The 20,755-nt window shown below is 35.0% G+C and overlaps 1 protein-coding gene across 1 annotated transcript in view; it reads right to left on the bottom strand.

Annotated features, from left to right (window-relative positions):
• The window catches only part of LOC118197043 (uncharacterized), a 102,168-nt gene extending 97,123 nt beyond the window's left edge, over nucleotides 1–5,045 (bottom strand). The window contains exon 1 of the mRNA XM_085818557.1: nucleotides 4,606–5,045. Within this exon, the coding sequence (XP_085674683.1) occupies nucleotides 4,606–4,648 (43 nt within the window). The 5' untranslated portion in view covers nucleotides 4,649–5,045. The remainder of the gene's footprint in view (nucleotides 1–4,605) is intronic.
• Between the last annotated feature and the right edge of the window lie 15,710 nt (nucleotides 5,046–20,755).

The raw sequence follows: 20,755 nt of genomic DNA, 5'->3' as shown, positions 1-20,755 counted from the left end.
TATAAAATTTCTCGACTTCTCCATAAGTTCTATATTTAAGTTATTTTTTAACTTATCAGTAAAATTCATTTTTCGATTCTTAAAGATCTCCATATGTGCTTGGATAATTTAGCATTGTTTGATGTGTATCGTGTTGTTTGGTGTATATTGGCCAAATTGAGAAAGCGCTGAAATTTCTCATCAGGCAATATGAATTAATTTTCGAAAGTAAAAAAGAATTTTTTTTAGCTAAGTACGGCTGTCACTTAATTACATTTGGGGCCTTCAAAAATTATCCGTAAAGCTTTTTCATTTAATCAACTGGGTTTCCTTTGAACACTTTCACATCATTAATAGTTTTTCTTGTTTACTTTATGATATTAATTTTCCAATCTCGCTCTTCCAAATGCTTTCAAATTTATAATACCTTTACGTTTGATTACTATTTTACTTAATACATCAAATTACATTCTTTCCCTTACAAAATCGTTTCGCTCCTCCCACTTATGAAATTTCCTTTCCCTGTCATGAAAAATCTGAATAATGCAATAAAAATTATTGTTATTCTTGAATTATGCTTTTTATAAAAACATACGGTCGTGAAGGGTTAGTTTCGAAATATATATTATTTTGTTATTAGAAACAATTTTAAAAAAAGAATTTTTAAGACAAGCAAAGGTTATTGACCTCTATAATGGGCTGTTCATGCCATACTTGAGATAAATATTCTGTAACATTTATTGACCACGCCTCTCGCTGAAAATACTAACTTAGATTCATGTTTACAGCACTAAACTAGTGTATTATGTTTAATTTAGAAGTAAAGTGTTCTTTAAGGTTTTATTTCATTCATAACTGAATACATTTCTGCCAAAACTATTTTTCACTCTTCATATATCGAAAACGTTGCTGATAGGAAATTCCGGACGTGGGAAAATCTCCGAAGAGAAATCGGAGGAATCTCCACTGGGAGGGGCACCAAGCAGGCCGGAGCAAAGCGAGACATCCTGAAAAGTCACCGTTATGTGGTGTCATCTATCGACGCTAGATTTAACTAGATCAGTCATGTAACTAAATAATATCATGTACTGTGCTTTGTCGCGATGATGTCTGCTAAGTCGCGATGTGTAACTTTCAATATATGTTATATTGTTTCATGTTTTTCTTATAAAATGTAACTTTCTCAATATCTGTTTAAAATGTATAAATTTTCATTTTACTTTTAATTAATTTTAATTTTTTTCTCTTTCATTCTCTTTCTCGTTTCTGTTTCAGCTACATGGTAATAGAGAAATTTTTGGTGCCCAGTTTGGTGCCATTGCATTTATAGAGTTCTAGCCTAAAAAGGCAATTTTCGTTGGAAGAGACTGGTTATATATTAAGTAAAACGGTCACTCTATTTCTGTTAAGTTCAGCAGCAGCCGAGCGGTAAAGTCACTGAACACAGGCAGTTCGGTCCGAATTTTGAATCCCGCGAACGGACAGCCTGCATGGGTGTTTTCGTGGTTTTCCACATGTGTAACATGTATACGAGCCAGTTTTTCTTAGAAAGTCCTCCACGAAGGTATCCATTCCATTAGGCAGACAGCCCTCTTTCTTTGCTGTAATTACATAAACCAAACCTACTTCTGTTAGGTGGCTTCAGGCCACGAGGTACGAATTCCCGTGCCGGAGCCCTATCTCAGATTAATAAATATGCAATGCCTAACCCGTAAATAGCATTCTGAGGGTGTAAATAACATTTTAGATAAAAAAAAAAAAATAGTACCAGTGTCGCGAGGAGTAGGGCGAATCACTCTACTTCCTGACAGGGAAAGGAAATTTTAGTGGGAGGAGCCAAACGACTTTATACGGGAATGAATGTAGTGTGATGTGTTGAGCGAAGTAATGAAATGTGAAAGTATTAGAAATTTAAAAGCATTGGGAAGAGCGAGACTCATTGTCGGCTAAATGTCTTGTCGACTAACTGTCCTTGTCGTCCGTGTCGGCTAAATGTCCTGTCGGCTAAGTGTCCATGTCGGCTAAGTGTCCCTGTCGGCTAAATGTCTTATCGGCTGACTGGTGTCGGCTAAGTGTCCGCTACCGCCCTCGCACATCTCTGAGAATTACGTTATCCGTTAACTTTTTGTTAGCCGAATTTCTTGCGCATACAAATTTATAAATACAAGCCGTGAGTTTTTAAGTTTAAATAAAATAATTTGTTCAAGTCTTCTTCTAACTACAGACAGGGTGAAAAGTCGCCTGGTAGTCTCACCGTTATTCTCACAAAAAAATAACCAAGGATTGAATTCAAAGGATGTCTTCTTAGAATTTATATTTCTTTCCCCTGCCGAATTCATGCTAATTCAAGAAATTAAATGTAATTAAGAAAGTTGTAAATCTGCAGATAAATATACCCCCAAATTGTTAAAGCATTTAATAATTTTTAATGAACTAAAACGCTATTCAAAACATTATCCAATTTAATACTTGGAAGGCCATCAAAACTTTCTTGTGGAATACAATAAAATGAAATAAAAAATATTAAATTAATCGAAAACTGAATGTTTCTAAGCTTGCATCAGAACATTATTAATCACACGATGTATCTGTTAATGATTTCATTATTAAAATATTTTCCAGTCTGTTGAATGTAATGAACGATAAGCAAGGAGGGGGGGATTTCACATTAGTAGAAGCATAGAAAGCTTCATAACTTTTTCCTTAATATATTTGAGAAATAAAAGCTTTAAACACTTCAGTAGGATAACGGAAGATAACTTAACAAAATTAGTCAGAATATTTATCAAATGACAGCGTTTAAAAAAAAAAAAAAAAAAAAAAAATCCTAAATAGAATTTAATTTTAACAATGCAATATGACAGAAAAAGGATTATGTCATTGGTTATATACAATATATTGCAATTGCAATCTTAAGCTTATTTATTGATGGCACAATAGATCCATAGAAACATACTGATGCTTTGAAAGAATGTGCGAATATAGTTATTCTTTTAAAAGCTGAAGTAATCAAAATATCGGGTACTAATGATAAACGAATTTTATATTAATTAACACAGTTATCTTATTAGTCTGCCTGTACTTTCTGCTTTCGACAAATTTTATCAGAATGCAAGTATTTAATTATATAAGCGCTGACTTCTTGAGGGACAATTCTCGGTGCTTGTTGGCCCGCTACATTGTTTACGCCTCCATGTTACTTGAATCGATTGACCGGCTTAGTCGCATTTACTTTTTGATTAGTTAGACCCGAGCCGAAGTTTACTTAGGGGTGTGTTACTTTATGTACAAAAATATGTTATGTACAAATATTATACACAAACAATATCGTATATTTTACATAGAATGTTATATACAAATAGTTTAATTTACATATTTTAATTTGACTTGAACTTTTGTTCGGCATTTCATGCAAGCTGCGGAGTCAACTTCTGTCATTGCGTTAATTTTGTTTAAACACCAATTCGATGCTTTAATTGGGTTTTGTTTTAAAGCCTTTAAGTCTATGATTATTGTGATTAGAAGGTAAAATAGAATGGAAAGTCGTCTGGCTGTATTTAAGATTTTAGTAGTTTGGCAATTTAAAATGAGGTAGAATACAAAAACGCTTTTGAACTATTTAACACAGTAAAATATTTTAACAATAAAATGCGGAAGCAAAGTATTTTTAAAACAATGATTGAAATTAATATATAAGATGAATAATGTAAAATTAGACGAAAAATAATAAGAAACTAATTGAAGCTGTAATAGAAAAATATTAAATCATATTTTATAAACTATTCACAAAACGTAACTGCGCAGTCAGAAAAGAAAGAAAAGAAACCCAGAAACATATGTCGGATCTTTTAAAAGTGAAATTCTTTACGAGTTGAGTTTTAATTTGATTTGATAGTAAATATTTAGTTTTTGAGTTGGCAAAAGTAGATATTATTTAAAGAGGATACAATAAAGGAATAATGGATAGAACTGAAATAATAGAATTGAATAGCATAAAACAGACTTTTCATATTTTTAAAAATGCTAATGAAAAACTCTTCTTTAATCGGTAGACTGCAGTCTGAAACTTTCAAATCTCAAGTTTTCTTTTTCAATATTATTATTATTATTCATTTAAGAAAAAGGTCGGCATTAAAACTTTAGCCTGCCAGTGCAAGCTTTACAACTCCCATTTTTTTCCATGAATTTTTAACATTCTGCCGACCGGCTCTGGTTAAGAGTTACGGAAATTTAATCTAACGGCTTATTCTGTAAGGATTTTCTGATTCTTAAATTCAAATTCTATGCTTTAACAATCGAATAAAACACAATTTTCCAAATATTGAGTCGATGAAAGATTTAATCATATATACATTCTATATTATTCGGCTTTCTGGCATAATCATAAATTTAAGTCTTCACTGAAGTTATTTCTATATTTAAATTATATTTAATTTTTAATCATTAAAAAATACATTTTCATTTTCATTTTTACTTATATTTTCAACAGCATTTCTGAACTACAGCATTTCTAAACTAAGTTCTTATGCTAAATTCTTAAAATAAAAATCTGCATTTTAGGTTATAGAATGAACTACAAATTCGGAAAACATTATTATATTCCCAAAACATTATTTTAATACTTACCTGAAAGAAAAAATGAAGTTAAAACGAAAACTGCTATATCCATTTCTAAAATGGAGTTAAAAAAAAACGTATTTGTTTCTATCAGTACAAAGACATCTTTATTTTTGTTATCAACTCTCTCTCAAAGCGAACATCCTTTTCCTTTTCCTCTATCGGCTTTCATTCTGCGAAAGTCGCTCCCAAAGTATGTTATTGAAAACGGTAAAAACCCCACAGGATCTTATGATGATGGGTTTTCTACGCTTTTAGAAGAAACAGGTTTTATTATATTGGTAGACTTCCAAACTTTTGCAATATCAAACGCTTTAAGTTTCTCTAAACTAAATTATAGTTTTTCTCGTTCTGATTTTCTCATCCAACATATTTTGCGGATTACCGCTCGGTGGCGAAATGGCTAGCGCGTCGCGCAGCAGGTTGGGCAACGTTGACTCAGCCTTTCATCCCTTGAATGGGTTGATAAAATGAGCACGAAGTTAGCTTGAGGACCTAACACCGGGGGTCCTGCGACAAGCTCACCACTTGCCCAGGGCATATGCTGATGTACCCCGGGCCCCAAGGTCAAGACAGCAGATTTCGGGGCACTGCAGGCCATGGCCAACTAGTGCTGTTGCGCCGCTGAGTTTAGTTTTTTTTTTTTTTTAGTATATTTCGAGGATTAATACGCAAAATGTACCACGTTGAAAGTGAAATTTCTAACCTTAATAGCAACATGAAAAAGAATTCAGAAATAGACATTCAGAAATAGATCAGATGGAAAAATAGACAATACGCTCAGATGGCGTTTTTTTAGCGTTTCGTGTATTACTCTTATTTATTAAATATCATGTTCTTCGTACTTAATCCACATAAAATTCAATTTAAGAGTAAAAGCACAAAATATTTAAAAAAAGCGTACCTTAATAAATTCCGACAGACAGTCTCGCACCCTGGAAATAAGCATGTTATTTTCCGTACAGTGTTGCCGTTGCTCGCTTTGAAATCGTTGAGTTTTTGAATAAATAATTCGTTAAAGTTTTACAAACTATGAAATAAATAATAAAACAAATTAGAAATTCGAGTGCCCAAGTACCCATGTTCGGGTGAGGATTACGTTATTCGAAATTTGATGGCTCTAGGTACCGTCGTTTTCTCACAATGCGAGAAACATACATACATGCATGGAGATTCTGCATTAATTTCTTTAAATATAATACAGGGTGACAATATTTGGTGGCAACAATTTGAAAAGCGAAAAAGGACATTTGTAGTTAAACATCGCAAAATGTCGTTTAGAAACTAATAGCCCGTTTGTGCTACCACCCCTTTGAGATGGGGGGAATAGATTTTATTCATCAACAAACCGATACTGATAGTTTTGGTATTTAAAGTATTTTCTACGTAACTTTATTTTTGTGTTATAAAAAAAAAAAACATATAAGTTGACGCAACGCTCTTGATTTTATCTCAGTAAAAATTATGTGCTGTCATTATAAATATTATAATTAAAACACATTCGACATTCTAACGTAAAAACTAAATTTATATATATATATATATATATATTTTGTTTGTTTGTTTGTTTGTTTCTCCATTCATTTTTAACATTTTTTTTCAAGGATTTGTGTATACAGCTCGTTCAAAAATAGTATGTTTTACTTACTTCCAAAGTCGTTTCTTCCTGAAATTATTAAATGTACCATTCATGGTCTCGCAGGAAAACACACATTCTACTATGTTATCGGAAAATAGTTGCTTCTCCCTACTTTATCAGTCAAAGTGCTGCAAGGTTCTGATGCATGAATGCAACCAGGATCCAACCCGGGATGGGGGGGGGTGCAATCGTTGTTAAACGTGAAAAAAACTGAACTAAGAAAGGATTTGAATCCGGTAATTCGGTTGAAGATTTCGAATCCCTTGGTTGTCTGCTTGATTGTTTTCTTGTCTTCCTCCTGTATAACAAGAATAAGAATCATATTTCCTATAAAAAACCTCCTCGTCTTTTCATAGGAATATAGTTTTCTCCCCATAGACTAATAAACGAGCAAATAAACAATGAATTTGAATGCATGAATGTAAGTAGATTGTTGAAGATTGATAAATAGGAGCAAAGACATTTTTGAACTTTTTTGCCTCAACTAATTTAGCCTTTAATTTATACTAGAACAATTTTTCTTCTTGTCTTTGCTAAATCCGTCTCGAATTTCATTTTTTGTTTCATTTCTTCTTTCCTGAAATAGCTTTTCATGTACAAACACACATAGCCTATTCAAGCGATCCTCTGTCATTTCTGAGAGCAACAAAGTTTTTATTTGGCTCAAAAATTGATCCCATACACAACGCGTAGTCTTGAGCATATTTTATTTGTGAGGTTAAAAAAATCGTCGCTTATTAAGCCTTCCATTATAACTCTCTCATGTTACCGATCTTTGCATTTTCTTCTCTTTGTAAAAACTGTAGCAGCAAGAAAGAATTGCACCGGAAAAAGGCACTACGTATTTTGCAATAAAGAAAACAATGCACCTTTGAACTTTATTTAGAAGTATCGTCAAACTGGGAGGCAAAATGACCGCTATTACAGCCATGATTTTTGGCTAGTAGATCCCCCGTGATATCTATTGCGAGAAGCTAACACTGTTATTTAGCTATCCGATAGCAGAAGAGTGGTATTAAGATGCATCATATTCAGCCTACCAGAAGACGCTTTCCCTGTGGCGTAAAAATAGGGGTATGCATGGGAAGAAGTCGCATAGGGAGCCCAAGGCCATAGAGGGCTTTAGATACTCTTCTGAATTAAATTTACATGTTTAAGATTTAGAAAGAAAATAGAAATAGGTCGGTTCATTTTGCTTCCATAAAAGCTTATATACTATAAATACTATAATGATTTCACAGAAGCAAACGCAGAGGTTTATATAGTTATTGCTAGGGGCAAGTTTCTCATTTCAGCCCATTTAATCTTTTCCAGCTTCGTTTTTATGTAATTCCAGTTAGGTAGCAGTCCGTAAGCGAAGTGGAACAATTGCCGGTTGAAAGAAAATTCGAACACAAAACAAGTTGCATATTTATATTCTGATTTCCTGAGACACGAACCTTTCAAGTCATTAATGATAATGAATTACTGATTCTGCGTGAGTGATAGTTTGACGACCAGACTTATTGCGAAAGCAATTTCCAACTTTATAGAGGCAAAGCTGTAACAAGTGCAGCTAAAACGAAGGGACGAATTCCCAGAAACCTCTATACTTCATCAAATATACAAGTAAGGAAATCTAACAATTGCATTTGCATTCTCGTAGCATGTCAGGTATTTTCCCATACACGAAAAGTTTCGGGTAAAGATTAATAATGTTTCTGTGGACATCAATGTTACATGTCCTTTGCTGTTTTAAAAGTTTTTAGGTAATTATTTACGTTGCTGTCATATAGCACAACACCGAATAGCATTAAAAAACAAATAACTAAAATACTTTAAATCCTATTTCTGTACATTTATAATTCTAATTTCTCCTTTTTTACAGTTTCTATCCCCCACCCCCCAATTACCAGAATAGCCGATTAATTAATTTGGGTGGTGTTTTATTTCCCCTTTCCCAGTTACCAGAATATCAGATTAACGAAATTTTGAAATGGGCATTACTTTCAATACTTATTTAAATGTATTTAATTTTAAGAAAATTATATAAGTTCTTTGTCTATTAACAAAATTGATTTTCTAATGATAATAGAATCTTTTTAGATATGGTAAGATAATTAATAGTCGAGGAAAATATAGTTTATAATTTTTTTGTTATCACGGTGACGTTCATTAGAGACCTCCCATATCCAACATAAGAAGAAAGTTATAACGCGTGGCCATTATAGCAAAAGTTGCTTTAATACGCCATTGAAGGCTTTTTGCACCAGTCGTTGTTATGGAATAGTCGTTATAGCGAGTATCGACTGTATTAATATTTCCAGTGTGTCTGTTTTAGATGGAAGGTATACAGATATCAGCTTCCAAAATTTGAGAAAAGTCAAAAGTTCAAAATTCAACTATTTCCATAAATATTGTAGGTTTCCTTAAATGAAAAGACCGAAGATGTTTTTTCTTTTTTCCTGAAATTGAATAATTCATGTTTACATAATATTTTAATGGCTTTAGAAATTTTGGATAAGCGGTCGTAGTTTATTCAGTTAGGGAAATTTTCAGGAATATTTTGAGTATTTCATTTAATAATTAAGTGGCTGCAGGGTTAATATTAATCTGAAATCAAAAGTCGGTATTCTTAAATTAATGAAAATTTGTAACAAAAAGTGTTTTCAGAAACGAATGTGAGTTCTATAAATGAAATGGAAACTTTTTATTCCAAATGTTTCTCGATATTTTTCCTAAGTAAAAGTCGATCCCTTTCCAGATTTTTAAATTAAAAGCACCTCCAAAAAGCCAAATAATTTCCATGTTCTAACTACTGAGTTTGAGAATTTCATGTCAAATCGAAGTAAGGTAGCTTAACTGTTTTTGAATCTTACGTTTTGTTTAATTAGTTTTAACTAATGTTATGCAGTTTTAGAATTTAAAAGGCTGTCATACATTTTACTGAAATATATTAAGTAAGAGTGTATGTTTCCCAGGATAACTGAAATCTTTAAGTACATGCATATTTTATGACATTGGCTTTTAGATATTAAATGATAAAAAGCATAAACTAATATTTTTATGGATAATTAATATGGTCAAATTTCTTATGATAACTACAGTTTTATTAATTTAAAAGAGTAAAAAACGACTACATACATCCTCTGAAAATATTGCACTTTTCTTAGAAACAGTTAAAGAATTGTTCTCCTGAGATGAGTCTATTGTAGGAATTTTCCAAAAGGAGGCAAAGAAAATATGGAAAAGGGCAGTCAGTGTAATCTTTGGAAGCCTAAATGTTTTCAGGAAACAGGGACAGCAAGAGGCTATTATAATTTGAATTAACGGGAGTAATCGGAAACATTTCTATTTTAAATGAGACAGCTCACAAAATCCAAAATACATTTGCTGTAAATTTCACGTATGCTTTATTTTGCTGGTAGTGCTTACAAAAGTTAATAGTTAAAGTAGTGCTAATCAACGAATTTGACTTATCTCTGTATTCAAAATCAGTACCGTAATCTACTAAGTAAGTCAAAAGAAGTGTTCTAATTTTGCGAATTTTACAGAAAAGGTCTAGAGCTTTTTATTTAATTAATTAAAATGTATTGAATATTTTACTAATTAGATATTTTACTCGACAGAGGCTATATTAAAATGTTGCATTTTGCTCCTTACACAATCTTCTCAGTCACTGAGAAGTTGTTACTACAAAATTACCTACATTTTAGATATTTCATAAATGGATGTATAAGTTTAGAAAAAAATATTTGAGGAAATTACTCTGGCGAAATGTCTTTCGAGCGCTCTTTGTTATACAGTAAACAAATTAAAATAAAATTTTTCCATATCTTGTAACAAAACACGAAAGCTGATATTCAACCTGCTTTCAAGGTGTTAACTTACACAAAAGAAATATTTGAATATTTTTTCAGACAGTTCGGTTTCATACACTGCTCGACATTGAAAATGCAACACCAAGAAGGAGTGGTGAGAAAGTGATGAAATTTGGAAAATAGACAGAGACAGCAAGCAGCAAAAAGTGATCTTAATTTCAAAATGATAGTCAGAATACAGAGCGAGAACGGCATCGGCTCAGTAGGATGTAAGACCACTGCGGACAGCGATGCACGAAGAAACACGTCTAGGTATAGGGGTCAATAAGAGTGCGGATGGTGTCCTGAGGGATGGCTCTCCATTCCTTTTCAACCATTTGCCACAGTTCTTCTTCTGAACGAGGCAGGGCAGAGTCTGCAAACGGCGTCCAATCACATCCCACACATGTTCGATTGGTGACAGATCAGGAGAGTACGGTGTCCAGGCTAGCATCTGTATACCTTGCAGAGCATGTTGGCAGATCCGAGCACTGTGTGGTCGGGCGTTATCCTGCTGCAAAATTGCATTAGGCAGCCCCTGAAGGAAAGGGATTGCCACCGGCCGCAGTACATTATCCAAGTATCCTTGGGCCGTCATAGTGCCCTGAATACGAACTAGAGGTGACCTGGAATCGTAGGCAATAGCGCCCCAAACCATTATGCCACGTTGTCGGGCGGTGGTGCGTTCCACAGTTACTGCCGGATTAGATCTGTCTCCACGTCGACGCCACACACGTATGCGGCGACTGTCACTGGATAAACAGAAGCGTGACTCATCTGAAAACACGACGTTTCGCCATTCTGTCATCCACATCGCTCCAGTCCGGCACCATTCTAAACGTTGGCGTCTATGCTGTGGGGTCAATGGCAGTCTTCTTAACGGATGCCGTGAGTGCAGGCCACGTTCAACCAATGGACAGGAAATGGTTCTGGTCGACACGGGAACATCCAGGGTATCCAGGGTATCTTTAGAATCGCGGTACAAGTGACTTGCGGGACCGCCACAGCTTGTCGGCGAATGCGTCGATCCACGCGTGTTGACGTCACTCTCTGGCTGCACCTGAACCCCTCCTTCTTCCCACAATTCCTTGTTCCAACCATGTTCGCCATAGCCGATGCACCGTGCTCGCATCCATGTGGGTATCAGCTGCGATTTGACGTAAGGACCAACCCGCCCTTCTCAGTCCAATCACCATACCCCTTGTAAAATCGTCTTTCTGCTGGACGTGCCTTCGTTGACGGTGGCCTGGCATTCTCTCCTATTACACGTATCTCCGGGACAAAAACCAACTTTCTTCGATAATTCGTCTGGCAGAAATAACGACACGAATATTGCCCATTCTGCACGTTCCTTCTCTTATATCTTATTTCACGTACGTCGGAGAGCTGCGCATTTCTCATCATTCGCATAACTCAGTGACGTGCGTCTACTCTAAAATTTGCATAAATTTCTGACCACTCCTTCTTGGTGTTGCATTTTCAATGTCGAGCAGTGTACTTCAGCAAACATCAAAGCGCTCAAATTCTTCTGTTCGCGAGAATCGAACATAGGATGCAATTAAGAACTTTCAACACGAAAACATTTATCCCCATAGGCAGACAGCTTTCGTGTGTGTAACAAATAATCAAATCCCGCTGCAATAAACAAATGTAATATTTTTTAGACAAGGCTTGGTCATTCGGAACCTAGTTCAGTATCTCCTGGATGAGTGTAATAATATACCTAAACAAAATACAAATAAAAAAAATTACACAGCAAGCTTTTATTTAAAATGCTTATGAAAATTAATACACTAGAAGAACAAAACTAATTTATCACAAATTTTAATGGTATTAATAAATTAAATAATTCTATATATCGAACTCATCTACAACTTTATATCGCGAATAATGAACGCATGAAGCGGCCATAATAAGTTTAAAAAGATAACAATTTTTACATTTAACAATGGAATTAAATTAATATATTCTGTTATTTAGCCTCCCTGCGATTTTATTATCCGCGATATAAAATTGTAGATGAATCCTTGTAAAGAGAGATGTATAATTTATTATTTCCATTAAATTATATAAATTATTTTTCTCCTTCTAGTGCATTAATTATCATATCCATTTTAAATAAAGGCTTATTGTATGGACAATTTATTTTCTATTTTTCTGTCTCAATTACACGTCATCAACGGTGGAATTTTTACTCATTATTTAAACACAAGTAAAAAATAATAACAATAATTTAAAATAAAGAAAAATAACTCAACTTTATTCAGAAGACAAAAAAATCGCTTTGAATATTCAATTTCGGAAACTGGACGTAATAACAATGCTACAATAAGCATTTTACATAAAGTTAAAATAAAAAAAAAAAAAATGTATGAAAAAAAGATAAAATAAAAATTATTGCTTCTCATCAAACTTATAAAATTTTATTAAAACATTTATTTTGAGGCCACATATTGTTCCAACTCACTGAATGCATCAATGCCAAAACTGTGCTTACAAAACCTTGTAAAGCCTATTTTCCAAGTCCTTGATTAACTGTATTTATTGTTAGGTGTATTGAAATTAAATATATTTAAAAGGTAAAACTGACACTCAGAATTTTTTGAAAATATTAAAAGTAAAATTTATAAAAAAATCTGAAAGGCTTCAGATTTTAAATTATGTCCAAAGGGGCGTTTTGTTAACGTGTGTTGACTTTATTTATTAAATATCATGTTCTTCGCACTTAAACCATAAAGTTCAATTCAATAGCAATGTTGCAAAATAATTTTAAAATGAGCCTATATTTAAAATTTCTGATACACAATTCCGCGCGCTGGAGGCAAAAAGATTCCCCCCCCCGTAGAGTGGTGCCATTATTCGCTTTTAAACCGTTGAATCTGTTAATCAAAAATTCGTTAAAGTTTTACAAAATTTGAAATCGACAATAAAACTAATTCGAAATTTCAAATTTGGGCTTTTACACGCCCATATTCGCAGTAGGATTACGTCATTCAAAATTCGACGGCTCTGTGTACCGTTGTTTTATCACAATGCAAGAAATATACATACATTTATGCAGATTTTTCATTATTTAATTTCTTCAAATATAATGCAGGACTCTAACATTTGGTGGCAACAGTTTGAAAAGTGAAACGGACATTTATAGTGAACCAACGCAAAATCGGAAAATGAAAATAATAGTCCTTCAGGGACAAAGTCCCTTTGGACTAAAAAAAGAGAATATGGTTAGTTTGTCTTTACATCAAGATGGCAAACTCATTTTCATTCAGGCGCCACGATGGTAAACTCAAAAGCAATTTTTCCGCGAGAAACACTTTTTGAGTTATTTTTTTTTTTTATCATTCTTGTTTTAAAAGAGGGCCAAAAAGTTTGTTTTATAATGTTTAAAATTTCAAAACTTTATATCCGATACATTTTTAGATGTTGAGATTTTAAAATTAACCCCGAAATAGTCTAAAAAAATCGAACGATTTTCAAATATTCTGAAATTAAGTTCCAATTTTCATCTAAGGAAGTTTTTTTTTTTTTTCGCTATAGTCGATGGTGCAAACATAAAAAATCTGGTATGCTTAGTTCGTTCGTTAAACGAAAAAACATGCGAAAAATCTTTTAACCGTTAAATAAAAAAAAAATAAATAAATAAAAAATAAAAAAAAAAAAAGAAAGAAAAACTTTTTTTGGGGGGTGGGGAAACAATTACATTGCATTGACAAACAAAGTGTATGCAAACTTTGAATTCTATACCTTATCAGTAAGAAGGTTAAAAATCGATGACAAAATTTCACCCACAGTGAAACACTATGAGTGAACTAAATATTAGCTTACAATAAGAGAATAAATTTGAAAGTAAAATTGTAAGGATCTTAAGTTTTACTAACGTTTATTTTATTTTAAATCTTTACTATCACTTCTTATTTTCTACTTCCGGCCAGAATTATAAGCGTTAACGTATTTATGCAAAGTTTGTCTGGCGAACGCCAAGTACTTAAGTTGTGGCTTTTTGCCAAGCGAGAGAGATGAAGCAGTTAGTCGAAGCAGGCCGCTTACCTTAGAAGTTTTACTCAGTTGCTGGTTGCCTTCCAGGCCAGAGGTTTAATCCTCTTGATAACTTTAAACGTATTGTAGTGTTCACAGTTCTCTGTACTACATACGGCTTCCTGTTAATATAAAACCAATCTTCCACGTTTATTATTTTAAAGTTAAATTAGAGTTTAGTTTTATTTTTATATTTTTACGTTTAGACCACAAGTAGTGGGTCTTTGTATTCCGAAGTACAGAAGTTATTGTAAATAGAGAAAAATAAAGGGTTTTGTATACCCTTCTTGTGTATCCTGTCTACTTCCCACAGTTATTGAACATAGCTTTAGTAAGCTCTCTGTTCCGAGTCAGGTCCTTGCATGTTCCCGAAGAAAGTAAGACGGAACATTGAACCTGATAGTGGCGCCCAACGAAGAAGAATAACCATGCCCGAGTTTCAAGAAGAACCTGTGCTGCCTGCAGAAGCGGCTCAGAATCCAGAAATGCCAGCTGCCGTCCTGGAAGGATTTGGTTACATCGTCCAGACCATGCGCGCTTCGATAAAACCAGAAGCAACATTTAATGGAAACTCACCGGTTACCAGTTTTTTGGAAAAACTAGATGACCACTTCATGCTCTACGCCGTGCACGAGTTTCAGAAAGTTACCTTAGCTACCAGCGCTTTGAGGGGCCAAGCGCTTAACTGGTTCAAATGTATAGGCAGCAGTCTCTTGGGTCAAGCAGGAAGTCCCACCTATACTTACGAGAATTTCAAGACTGCCCTAGTAAAAGCGTTCCCTGTTGTAAGGGATCGTGCGAAATTAGAAACGGAACTTTTTAGTATATATCAGCAAAGAATCGAAAATCTCTCAAGCTTTATTTTAAGAAAAATTCACGTCTTCAAACTCTTGTATGGAAACCGTCCGGATCCTGAGATAATTCAAGTGATTTTGCCGAGGTTACTACCCCAAGTGCAAGACTTTATTGAATTAAGAAATCCGACTACACTGGAAAAGTTATTTGAGCTAGCAATCCAGTTTGAAAGTAGAAGAACGGCGGACGTCGAAAGAAGACGCCAATATCAACAGCGAAACCAATTTGGTGCGCCAAGACTACAGCAAAATCAAGCACACGGCTACGGAAGCAAAGCAAATCAGTGGGCAAGGAAACCCGAGCATTCAAAAACAGCCGGCGAACGTCCACAGTTCAATAGCAATCCAGGAAAAATTCTCAAGGCCAGTGGAAAAAGAAGGAAAGCACGGAAATGAAAAATAATTTAAACTAAAACGAATTTCTGCTGACAAGAGAGTGCGGAAATCCGAAGACCACGAAAACCCCTCTTCCTTCAAGTTAAATACAGTAATGGTGAAAAATTTGACTCTTCCGAAGATTGAAGTGTTGGTGAATAATATCCCAGCCACCGCACTCCTGGATACAGGCGCGCAGTGTTCCTGTGTGGCAGAAGATTTTTTAGGAAGTATTTTCGGAAATACCGCATATATAATTCGGATAATACGACAGTGTTAGCGGCGCAAGGAGGAAAATGTAAGTGTATAGGTAAATTACCGCTGTATGTCCGTATCAAGGACGAACAAGTAAAGGTTATGTTTTTCATAGTAAAAAATCTGCAAGCACATATTATCTTAGGGATAGATTTTCTTTCAGAGGCACAAGCACCGCTGGATTTTAATGAAGCGTCCCTTAAGCTGACGATGAAACCAGTTCATGGAGAAAAGGCTGAACCGCCGATGTTAAATCTTGACCACCTGCCTAATGACGAGCAACGAAGAATCCGACAAGTGGTAAGTGTATTTGCTTCGTTATTTAGTGATATTCCAGGATTTACTCAGGTTACTAACCATAGTATTGACACCGGAGATTCAATGCCAGTTCGCCACAAAGCATACCGGTATGATAAGAAAAAGGAAAAAAATATAGAATGGCATATCACCGATATGCTACGTAAAAAGATCATAACGCCCATCTCAAGTAGTTATGCTAGCCCGGTGGTTTTATGTAAGAAAAATAATGACTATCCTTTGACACATCCAAAAAGGTGGAGATTCGCAATTGACTACCGTAAATTAAACTCCATAACTAAATATCCGGTATATCCGTTACCTATTATTGAAGAAATTCTAAGGAACATAACATCCACCAAATATATGACGACTTTAGACTTAACGACTGGTTATTTTCAAATAGGGGTTAGGCCTGAGGACGTGCCTAAGACTGCTTTTATAACCAAGTCTGGCACTTATGCATTTTTGCGTATACCGTTTGGCCTTTCAGGGGCACCGGAAACATTTCAGCGATGTGTGGACATTGTGTTAAGGCCTGTTCTTGGAAAGTCCACATTTATCTATTTAGACGATATCATTATTACTAGTGATAATCTCGACCAACATGTACAGGATTTAAGACAGGTGTTTGCTTTATTAAATGAGGCCGGTCTAAAAGTTAATGTCGAAAAGTGCAAATTTGCAGCCCCTGAATTAAAATATTTAGGTTACAAAATATCTCAGAAAGGAATCAAGACAGACGAATCAAAAATAATCGCTGTACAAAAGTATCCGACTCCGAACACGGCAAAGAAACTCTCTTCTTTTCTAGGACTTTGTTCATATTATAGGTCCTTTATAAAAGATTTTGCAGCTATTGCTGAGCCATTGTTAAAATTAAAAAGGAAAAAGGCAAGATTCTCGAGGACGGCCGAAGCCAATAGTGCTTTCGAAAAATTAAAACAAGCATTAACGCAAGCCCGTGTGTTGAAATTTCCTGAAAAGGATGAGAATTTAGAAATTTCAGCGGATGCTTCGGATTATGCGGTAGGAGCGGTACTTTCGCAAAATCAACAGCCCGTGGCATTTTTTAGCCGAACTTTGAATCAAACACAAAGAAACTATTCCGCGAGCGAGAGAGGGGCACTTGCAGTTCTGTTAGCAGTGCAAAAGTTCCGAGTCTATTTTGGAAAGGCGCCAATAACAGTGTACTCTGATCATGCGGCAGTAACTAGATTGTACTCAGGGAAAAACTTATCCCCGAAATTAATAAGATGGGCACTCAAGCTACAAGAATATAATCTGGTAATCAAGCATACCCCCGGAAAGGAAAATATCGTAGCAGATGCCCTATCCAGAATTAAAATAGATGAAGAAGGTAATACCGTAAAAGTGGCAATGCTCACAGCATGTACAATAAATTCCCGAGAAACTGTAATAACCGAACTGGGTAAGGATCCTGAGTTTGGAAGCATTTATGAGTATTTAAAGGATCCTGAAAATTTTAGCCACCAAGATATTGTGGCGATAAGAAATAGGGCGGCCCATTACGAACTAATAGATGGTCAATTATTCTATACAAAAACTACGAATTCCAACAACGAATTTCGACCTGTTATCCCAGCTAGTCTTAGATTAAATATCCTGCAGGAGCTCCATGACAGCCCTTTAGCTTCTCATGCTGGTATTCGAAAAACTATCCAACGCGTACGCGAGGCAGTCTATTTTCCTGAACTGCAAAAGTTAACAAGGGCGTATGTCCAGTCCTGCCCAACATGTCAAGCAGTTAATTATATTAATTTCCGCCCGGCCGGGTTTCTAAATAGTATTAAATCCGAATTTCCAAATGAAATAATTGGCATCGATTTATTGGGCCCTTTCCCAAAAAGTCAGTTAAATAAAAGTCGTTATCTCCTTGTTGTGGTTGATCATTTTAGTAAGTGGACCGAAATTGTTCCCTTAAAACGAGCCTCCGCGAAATTAGTTACTGATTCTATTTTAAAATACGGGGCGCCCCTAAAAGTTATATCGGATAATGGTCCTCAATTTGTAAGTAATGTATTTGAAGACATGTGCAAAAAATTTTGCATACGTCATTTGAAAGTGGTCCCGTATCGGCCGCAATCAAATATAGCGGAGCGGGTCAATAGAAATATAGTGAAAATTATCCGTAGTTATGTTAAAAATTTTCATAAAAGCTGGGATAACTATGTCAATGAATTTGCTTTCGCCCTTAGGACCGCAAAACATGATACAACGGGCAAAACTCCTGCTGAGTTATTTTTAGGCAGAAAGATTATAACGCCGTTAGATAAATTATTTTATGTGCAACAAAGAGCCCCAGAATTTGAAATGGGTGATATAGAAAAACTAATTAAAGAAGCAAAAAAGAATACTGAAGTAGCACAGAGAAAACAAAAGCTATATTATGACTTGAAACGACGGGGAGTAACTTATAAAGTAGGGGATAAAGTATTAAAAAATTAAGCATTCACTTTCTTCAGCACCAGAAGATAAAACTGCCAAATTTTTTCCACGATTTGAAGGACCATATGTCATAGAAAAAATAACTCACGCTGTAGTAGTGTTAAAAGCCAAGAATGGTGAAACCTGCTCCGCAAACATTGATCAAATCAAACCCTACTATGATCGTAATAAAATGCAAATTTTCAAAGATCTTTTGCAGGATCCGGCACGGCAGACACCGCAGGCACAAGCTCCAGAGGTGGAAGAACGACAAGTACAAGGGCAAGCCATTAAGAGGCAGGAGCAAGTGAAAAGAAAGTTTCCCCGCGGGAAAATTGAAGGTAGCAAGAAAAAGAAGCCGTTCCACCGTCCAGAAAAGAGAGCTCACGAATACCCCCAGAATGAAGAAGGGAGAAGGACGACATATGCAAAGAGAACCAGGAGAAATGACGGCAACTATAACCCGGCTCTAAAACGGAAGATCTACTCATCCGACAGGACTCTCCGCAGCAAATGTCGCCGAACTGCGGAAGGGCCACTAGCGGCGGAGGAAAAGTTACAAGGAAAATTTGAACGGCCAGCAACGAGGTCCAAGCAGGAACACGAAAGAAGTTTCCCGGTTCCGCCAAGACCAGCTGCCATCAAACGGCCAAGACCACAGGCAGAGGCGAAAAAGAAGGTATTCAAGGGTGACCGAACTGGAAAAAAAAGAAAGCTTCCAGAGGAAAGCACTGAAGGGCGATCCCGTACAAGAAGGAGGATAAACCAGGCTAATATCTGCAGTACCTTTAAAGACTGGGCCCAGAAAAGGATGTCCGAATATTACAAAGATAAGTAAAATTTTATGTTACTTTGCAAACTTAAGTTAATCTTTCATTCTTACTGCAAGTGGCAGATTTCAAGAAGTTTTACCTCATGCGAGGTCTACCTTTATCGCCAAAAGGGCGAGAAATGAGTTGTTACCGATTTTCGTATTATGCTTTTCAATTACTCGCGCGTAAAACTAAAGTTGATGTATAATAGCAATGGATAAATACTTAAATATTGTAAAAGTTATTGTATAAATTTTATTTAAAACATTCTGGCAAGAAAGAAGTTTTAGTCTGAAAGACTTTTTGAAATGTATTATTTCAATGTAGAAGAATTGGCACTTGCTTAGAAAAGAATAGAAGTTAACAATGTACTACTAATGTATGTTTTCAAATGCATAAAATTAACGCATGCTAATATGTTCTTATATACAATGTGAACTGTTATTTTAAATGTTAAGAAATACCGTGATATGGTAAAAGTGAAAGTAATGTTAATTTTTTTTTTTATTCGTGTGACTGTAAAAAGACTAAATTATGATGAATATGTGTTAAAGGTTGAATGAATGTAGTTAGGCTCTCTGACGCTACACTTCAGAGTTAGCCACTTTCAGAATAGTATCTCAGGGTTTAGAGTTGAAGTTAGGGTGTGTTACGAGGTCTTGGTATGTTGAATTTTTAACACGTTAGTGCTTTGATTGTAGGAGGAAGTGTTGAACACGTAGACATAAACACGTTCGTGTTTGGTGTTCTTTTACAACACATGTCAGAGAGCACGGGGAGAGATAATTAAAATAGTCATGAATGAAATAAGAATGTTAAGAGAAATATAATTATAGATGTTACTTGCCATTTCATTGTGTAACATTTCATTAAACTAGTTTTCCTTCCAGATCTCTGGAAGGAACCAGATTTGAATAAAAGCTCCTGTTTAGATGCAGTACAGATGAAAAAATTGCGTGTCCTGGGAGCTGCTATTGTAAAAACAAATTTCTTTCTTTTAAATTTCTAGTTTCTACCGAAAAATGTTTGTAAAAGATTGGCCTCGCGTTAGATTCTAGAGCTAAAGGTTTTCAACAAGGTCGTTTTAAACCTCAGTTTCAAACTAATTAACTCTGGCGGGAAGTATGTAAGGATCTTAAGTTTTACTAACGTTTATTTTATTTTAAATCTTTACTATCACTTCTTATTTTCTACTTCCGGCCAGAATTATAAGCGTTAACGTATTTATGCAAAGTTTGTCTGGCGAACGCCAAGTACTTAAGTTGTGGCTTTTTGCCAAGCGAGAGAGATGAAGCAGTTAGTCGAAGCAGGCCGCTTACCTTAGAAGTTTTACTCAGTTGCTGGTTGCCTTCCAGGCCAGAGGTTTAATCCTCTTGATAACTTTAAACGTATTGTAGTGTTCACAGTTCTCTGTACTACATACGGCTTCCTGTTAATATAAAACCAATCTTCCACGTTTATTATTTTAAAGTTAAATTAGAGTTTAGTTTTATTTTTATATTTTTACGTTTAGACCACAAGTAGTGGGTCTTTGTATTCCGAAGTACAGAAGTTATTGTAAATAGAGAAAAATAAAGGGTTTTGTATACCCTTCTTGTGTAT

The sequence above is a fragment of the Stegodyphus dumicola genome, chromosome 6 (assembly GCF_044657685.1).
Source record: "Stegodyphus dumicola isolate Sdum_Otavi_A_Nest chromosome 6, ASM4465768v1".
Classification (NCBI taxonomy): Eukaryota; Metazoa; Arthropoda; class Arachnida; order Araneae; family Eresidae; genus Stegodyphus; species Stegodyphus dumicola.
The sequence above is the reverse complement of the archived record's forward strand: the minus strand, read 5'-3'. Positions and strand labels throughout refer to the sequence as shown.